Source organism: Pagrus pagrus, assembly GCF_965226575.1.
Source record: "Pagrus pagrus genome assembly, chromosome: 12".
Classification (NCBI taxonomy): domain Eukaryota; kingdom Metazoa; phylum Chordata; class Actinopteri; order Spariformes; family Sparidae; genus Pagrus; species Pagrus pagrus.
In genome coordinates this window covers 27,780,937-27,788,436 of record NC_140196.1, presented here as the reverse complement: position 1 = coordinate 27,788,436, position 7,500 = coordinate 27,780,937, and the positions used below count along the sequence as shown (strand labels likewise).

Sequence of the window (7,500 nt, the reverse complement as noted above, 5' to 3'; positions counted from 1 at the left end):
CAGATACCGGTCTCCAGCACGACATCATGGCTCAAGCTGCTGCACTCGACGGGCGGGCCGTGTCCCGAACAGACAGACCTCTTCTTGTTTCAGCCAGATGCCCTCCATGTCGTGAGTAGAACTTGTTTTATTCTATTTTGTCTGGTGTGACATGCACTTGTGTCAGGATTTGTTATAGGAAAATACAGTTAAGTAAATGGAAACTGATAATAGATCGATTTTATCATCAGGGAATAAAACAGTTGATCTGAACCTCAATAATCATTTTCCCATCGTCACTGATATCCCTTCTGGAAAAAACAATGACTGTTTGACATAATGTGGAACTAATCCCAGAAAACATTAATAAACACATTTATGAATGAATTAGATATTTGTGTGACAGTAATAACACATTATTGAATTTGCATACATGGATTGTGGATTTTAATTTTATAAATTATTATTAATAATCACAAAATAAAAGATGGCATCATCAAAGACAGGTTACATCACCATGCTGCTGTTTATGCTGAAGCTGTTGGGGTTGGCTGCTGCAGGTTGCAAATGTCAGCAGCTTGTAGTTGTTTCTTAAAGGCATGTCAGTGCAGGATAAGTGGACTGACAGTGTGTTTTTCCTTACAGCTCCTGACAACAGCTCTGAGCTCTCTGACAAACTGAATCCAGAAACTTGATTTACACACACGTTCTGGATGACTTCAGATGAGACGGCAAAACTATAAATTCTGTGACATGAATTATTCACATCTCCAGGTGAACACTGACAGTATAAGATAGAGAGCCCAAATTGTTTCTAAATTCATTCCAGAATTTTGAAGAAAATCTGTGCTAAAGTTACTTTCGCAAAGCAAAGTGAAGTAGCTTTGTGTTAAAGCCCTGAGAAATCTCACGTGTTTCTCTATAACATCACAAGACATGGAAAAACAAAAGTCATATGATAAGTCATATTATTATGAGGAATTAGGTCTTAAAAACTCGTCTTAATCCTCATCAGGATTATGTGGATGTGGTTTTATAAGAGATAAAATAAGATAATCATTTATTGATCGCCAGAGGAGAAATTCAAGTATTACAGCAGCACAAAGACAAAGTAGAAAAAGTAAGCACAAATAAAAATTGAAACAGGATAGATGAAGATAAATATATATAAAATAAAAATAGGAGGTAACTACAATTGTTAAAATGGTAAGTGGTGATACAAAATGACATGGTGTGATTGGTAGCATCAAGTTTTATGATTGACAGAAACCCAAAACCTGGAGCCTGTTCCTGATAGGTGCATTGAAATATGTGACATCACATGTTTTTTCCCCATTAGAGCTCTGCCCACTTCAAACGGTGAGAACAGCACTAAATAAAAAAAGCCAACAGAAATCTCTCATGTGAAATAACAAGAACTGGTCTAACTGTGGCAGAAAGTATTGTGTTCATTACTTTTATTGACAAGGTGAGTGAGGAAATGTGTGTTCAGGGCCTTTAGTTAAACATGCAGTACGTGAATCTGGAGAAACATAGTTGATTGTTGAGTCTCATTCCCAGGTCATCAGATACCAGTGCTTTGGGTCGGGCAGCTGTGAAACTCTCAGCCTCTATTTCATACATGTCTTTTGCTGCCATCTAACGGGTGTTTAGTGGTATTATATACAGTATTACAAACAGGGCCGTGACAATTGTATTGTATAGCCTGATTCCCTTTCAAGCGGATAAAAGAAATATTTCACACACACTGGGTACTTTAAGGAATCCAAGTATGACTGGTTCTATCCGAACTGAAACCTTTGTAAAATATATGTGCTCTGTGGTATTTCTATCTACTTTGGTTCAGTTGTAGTTGAGGAGCTGCTGAATGATTTCAGAGGCATCTCTGCATAGGATCATCGCTGTCATGGTGTTATCTACTGTCTGATCTAGAATAAGTTATAGGTGATGATAAAAATGTACATGGGGATACATTCTCTGAGCTCTTAACTATCCACTGAGACCAAGATCATGCATATTGACCTGACAGTTGTGGAGCTTTTTTTGGGTATGTCCATCTAGACAAGCCACACCTACCAGCACCATGTTTACTTCAAAATATGTTTGAAAAATAAATACTTTTACACTTTTAGAGTAACTGCAAGAATTTAAAGGATATATTTTTTTACTCTCTTGAGATTTTGTAAACGCTGAAAAGATTGAATGTCTGAATAATTCTGCACTGTCCCATTACTCTTGTTCTTTTGCTTTTTAATAAAACAAAAAGTCAAAAAAAGAGTTTGCTCTGAAATCACTGAGATTAAATCAATGGGCTCCAAACTGTGGAGCTATAAAGAAAGGACAGAATCATTGATGACATGTTGCTGGTACATGAGGGTGAATGTAATCCCTAAAACTGTAGAGCTAAAAGGAAGTTCAGTGCTTAATAGTAACGTTTGCTGTGTGGAGACATTGTTCACCTGCTGTCTGTTTTTAAAATGTTTCTTCTTAACATATAAGACATCACTTGTTATCATTCTTTCGTACTTTCTGGGTTTTAATTACTGTATTACTGTTTCAAGACTAAATTGTCATTAATGTATATCTCTAATCTCTAACTTGTATTTACTAAGTTCTCCTTGTGGTTATAATAATCTCATTCCATTCATTACTGTTCTGCATAGTGCCTGTTGCTCTTGCATTAATAAAGTCTAATGGTATTTTTCACATTAAAGGTGTTTTAATGTTTTCTTTGAAGAGGAAGTAGATTTAGAAGAAGAAAAAAATGATGTCCTCATGTGGGGACGATGGGCTTGTTTTACTGTACAACATAATAAAGTCACCAGAAGAAGAAGAATTGCTTCCGACTCATCTTCTCATGGATGCAGAAGACCTTCAGCTGCAGTGTTACCTGCGCTGATGAGGATTAGGGATGTGTAAAGTGAAGTTCTGTGTAGGGTTTCTTTAGCAGGATGTTCTGAGCCTCTGGGGAGTTGTGCTATGAAAACCCACATAGACCTTCAGAGGGCAGCACAGTGGCTCAGGGGTTAACACTGTGGCTTCACAGCAGAGGGTACTGGGTTTTTTCGGCCCTCTTTCTGTCCGTGTGAAGTTGTTCATTCTCCCCGTGTCTGCGTGGGTTTTCTCCGGGTGCTCCGGTTTTTCACAAATTTAAAAATATGCAGCTCATTCAGAGCAGATCTGATTCCAGTTGCTTGTAAAAGCCCCCATATCGTCTGAACGCCCCATTACAGCACATTCCCTCCCATCAGGTGAGATTATTTCCTCTGGTCATAAAACTCATCCCTCAGTTCGAAGGGAGACATTTCTTTGAAGACATAAAGACAATAATAGGAAAATGACCCTGTTTGTGTGTGTTTAGTTCGCAGATGGACGTCAGTGAGTCATCAAGTGACGAAGCCTCGGCTTCTACAAGTGACGACTTTGTCGACGAGACGGTCTACTGCACTCGAGAACTGAGATCACACTGCTGCTGGAAGATCAGGAGAGCACAGTAAGGTGAGATGTCTTCCTATTTAAGAGACCCATGGGAATGAGTAAAATATCATTAGATCTCCTGCAGACATTATTAGATGGTCTTTATAACCATTTACCAAAAAGTGGCTCAATTCAGCTGATTCACTGTTAAACACAGTTTAACCACAAAACCCAGGGTGGAGGAAGAAGAAAGCGGAGAGTCGCCAGACTCCCTTTAAAAAAGCTCAGTTTTGAAACATGTTGCGTTGGGAGAAACTGTATACATTTTGTGAAACGCTGTATACAACACATTCTTGAATATTTGAGCCTACTTGTTCATTCGGCAAATTTTATACATGAAGATATTTCTTTCTTTGTGTAAAAAACGTGTATCCATTTGTTCTAATGAGCACTGGTCAGTCAAGACGAAGCCAGAACACATGATGAGCCAACAGTGACAATGGGCTCAACTACACCAATAAGACACATTAGAAATTTCGTGTCAGTGATTTTTCACAGGCTTGTTGGACATTTATTCATTATTTCACTGTAACATATTGCACAATAATATCTACATGTAATGCAACAGTATGACAGGTTTGATGATAACACACAGGCTTCTTGGACTTTCATTGCTCAAACTGTTCAAATCAAAGAGGTGTTGTGGCGCTTAGACTCCAGTCATAAAGGGCTGCTGTGTCTTTACAAGCCACCAGATGTCAATATGCTGCAGCGTTTGAAGCCCAGAAGCTCCATAAGGCTTCATCCGCCTCTCTCTAGTTCAGACTCAACTGAATTAGTGACTGTACAGAATGTGTTGGGGTGGGGAGGGGGGTGAATCTACCGTCTCATTTGACAAGAAAGCGAGACCATCCAGCGTTACTAATATTTTTCTTTGGACCCTCCCCCAGCATCTCAAAACAGTGTATTTATGACAAGCATGACAACATGGTGAAAATACAGCAGCTCTATTTTTGAATAAACAGCTGTTAAATAAATGATTATTAAAGGCCCCAGATGTGCAAACAGAAGCTTTGTTATATGGGCTATTCATTCCACACAGGACACCAAAGAGGAACAATTAGATATGAGTTGGATCAAGTGATGTTGAAGGCTGATGTGTTTGAAATCCAGTGTTTGTCATTATCAAAGTATTAAATGATGTTGATGGTCAGAAACCCAGAGAGTGACCTGTGGAGGAGCTTGACTTGACACGAGCGTCTCTCAAATATTGACAGGATGCTATTTTTCTCTTATGGATTTCTATTTTTCTGTATCTTTATCTTCATGGTTAATGCGTAAAATGAGACAATTATTGATGTATGGTTCATTCATGAGGGTGATTTATAACTAATTCACTTTTAAAAGATACCAGCATGAATACAAGTCTTATCATCAAGTGTCGCTCACTTGAACTCAAAGACAGACTCAGACTAAACAAAGTCTTCAGTCAGACTCAATCTCTGAATCGAAGCTGTTTTGATCTGTTTTTTGTTTTTTGTTTTTTTAAATCACCATAGTTATGTGAAAAAGGAAGGAAGTGAGGGAGTTCAGTAGAAAAGCTGATGACACTGTTAACACTTTTCTTTATGTGAGGGGTGTTGATGAGGACTGGATCACTGGTAGGCGGTCTGGACTATTTTTGTTCTCAGGACAGAAACACTCTCACTTTTCTCTGCGAGGGTAAAATAACAGTAAACAGCTGATCCAGCTCGGTCCTTCACTCACTCATTTTCATCAAGTCAAGATGAGAACGTTATTGTTGTTGCTTCTCTTCTGTCACGTTTCATCACCAGGTAAGATCACATTTTAAACCTTTAAACTGTTTAAACTTCACAGTCCACTCGACTCTTTTGCTCCATGTTTAGTTTCACTTTCAGTGGAGTAGCAAGAAACTATTTTGTTTGGGTCAGTGTAGAATGATGTGGGTCATCTTTATCCAGAACCAAAAAGGACTTATAAGAACTTACAAGTATCAAAAAGGACAAAGAGAGACAATTTAACTTTGCAACATTCTGCAAAGCTGTCTGTCAAGGATATCGTTCTGGATGTGTGTGAGTTCATCATTATTTCACACACTTGTTGCTTTTTCCAAACTAGAAATCCCCAAAATCACACTTTGAATTGTCTGTAAACCGAGCATGGCTCTCTTTTAGTCCCTCAATTAGGTCATTGCACTCAGAAACTGATAATGTTGGACTTTGTAAACCCCGTGTGTCAAAATGGTTCAACTTAAATAATTCCCCAAATGTGACGAGTAAAAATCTAAACTGTTTTTTTTGTATTTGTTGGAGCAGGGACTGAGCCTCAACCTTTGTTTTACCGCTGCTTTCAACACACTCTGCAGACACTTCTAATATTACATCAAGTAACCTCAGTATTTTGCTCACTGCTCCAGATTTGGAGCTCCAGTGTGTGTCCACGTAGGGAGATGTGTGGTGATGATGAGTGTGTATTCATACTGAATGGAGGCTGTTTGTCCTGCAGTGCTACACTCCCTGAAGCATATCATAACTGCATCATCTGGAATCCCAAACCTCCCAGAGGTTGTGACAACACTAGCAGTTGATGAACTTCTGATGGGGTCCTGTGACAGCAACAACAGGATGGAAGTAAAACACGACATATTAAAATCATTCTTCACAGAGAATCCTGAGAGGTTGGAGTGGTACAGACAACAGTGTTTCCACTTTTTGCCGAACACCTTCAAAGCCCGCACAAACAGTTTGATGAGTCTCTACAACCAAAGTGGAGGTACAGTATGTAACATGTTACAGCCTGTTTAACTTTTTACTGTTCTGCATCTTAGTCGTAAAGTGACCCAGGGCCTCAAGATACCAATCACTTCAAACTCTGACATCATTTTACACATAACCTGAAATAGAGATTCATGTAAAGCAAACCATCATATCAGTTTGTCTTCCGTGGTCCAGCCACTACCTGTCATTCATCATGTCAACATTAAACAGCTGCTAGTTAGACTCGTTGCTGAAGCTGTTAAACACAAACTACTGATAACAATCTGATGATTCATGAACACACACATCTAAAAATAGCAGTCGTCACACAATGTACAATGTTTTTAAGATCATCTTTCCAATGAATGTTTCATCTGTGAATCAGTGTTAATTACAGTCTCTGTCTCTGTCTCAGGTGTCCATGTTTTACAAGAGGTGGATGGCGTTGAGTGGGATGATGAGACTGGAGAGGTCAAAGGTTTTGCTCAGTTTGGTTATGATGGAGAAGACTTCATGGAATTGGATCTGAATACATTTACATGGATCGCTCTAAGACCTGAGGCTGACATCGCCAAACTGAGATGGGAAGCTGATAAAGATTCATTCAATGAATATAAGCCTGCTTTGACTCAGATTTATCCAGAGTGGCTGAAGGAGTATGTGAACTATGGGAGGAGCGTTCTGCTGAGAACAGGTAGAATCACCTGACCTGATGTAGCTTATTAGACACAATGATCTTCATATAGGCTGCTCAGAACTGAAGCTGACTGACAGAACTGAACTGTCATTGTATCATTAATCCAACCTGTCTGACATCACCTTTTTTGCAGTAGTTGTATTTGTTTCAGTCCTGACCAATCACAGACATCTTTGGGTGACATTACTCAGCATCAAAGCTCAGACTGTGATGCCACAGTTAGTTTAAGAAAAGTGATTTTACAGTTTCAGTGTTTCAAAATAGAAATATTTCCACTGAACATTGACACTGTGATTGACGACCTTACTGTGAATCATAAGAACAGATAGACGTTGTTCTTCTCTGACTGTAGTGAGTGTCTTTAGTGGTGGTGTAGTTCCCTCCTCTGTCTGTATACAGATCATGTGGAGGCTGTGTAGCAGATGTGTTGTTATGTACCCTGTCATTATTACACTGTGGTCTGGATACATGGATCACATTACTTGGCCACCATCAAAACTGTCCTTCTGCTTTTTTAAAAATCAATATTTAGTCGGCACTATAACAAACTGTTGCAGGTGTAAGTTTTAAGTACAATATATAAAAGAAATATGAATACAACCAATGAATACATTTCAAGAAAAAGAGAAG

At 38.8% G+C, this 7,500-nt stretch overlaps 2 protein-coding genes across 4 annotated transcripts in view; both read left to right on the top strand.

Moving 5' to 3' along the window:
• The window catches only part of LOC311267010 (class I histocompatibility antigen, F10 alpha chain-like), a 501,763-nt gene extending 499,140 nt beyond the window's left edge, over window positions 1-2,623 (top strand). For both annotated transcript variants that reach the window (XM_084369796.1, XM_084369795.1), the window contains 2 exons: window positions 4-111; window positions 625-2,623. In XM_084369796.1, the coding sequence (XP_084225922.1) occupies window positions 4-111; window positions 625-674 (158 nt within the window). In that variant the 3' untranslated portion in view covers window positions 675-2,623. The remainder of the gene's footprint in view (window positions 1-3; window positions 112-624) is intronic.
• Window positions 2,624-5,080: 2,457 nt separating this feature from the next.
• LOC311267013 (major histocompatibility complex class I-related gene protein-like) overlaps window positions 5,081-7,500 on the top strand; it is a 6,016-nt gene continuing 3,596 nt past the window's right edge. For both annotated transcript variants that reach the window (XM_084369799.1, XM_084369800.1), the window contains exons 1-3: window positions 5,081-5,231; window positions 5,923-6,189; window positions 6,589-6,867. In XM_084369799.1, coding sequence (XP_084225925.1) covers window positions 5,183-5,231; window positions 5,923-6,189; window positions 6,589-6,867 — 595 coding nt within the window. In that variant the 5' untranslated portion in view covers window positions 5,081-5,182. The remainder of the gene's footprint in view (window positions 5,232-5,922; window positions 6,190-6,588; window positions 6,868-7,500) is intronic.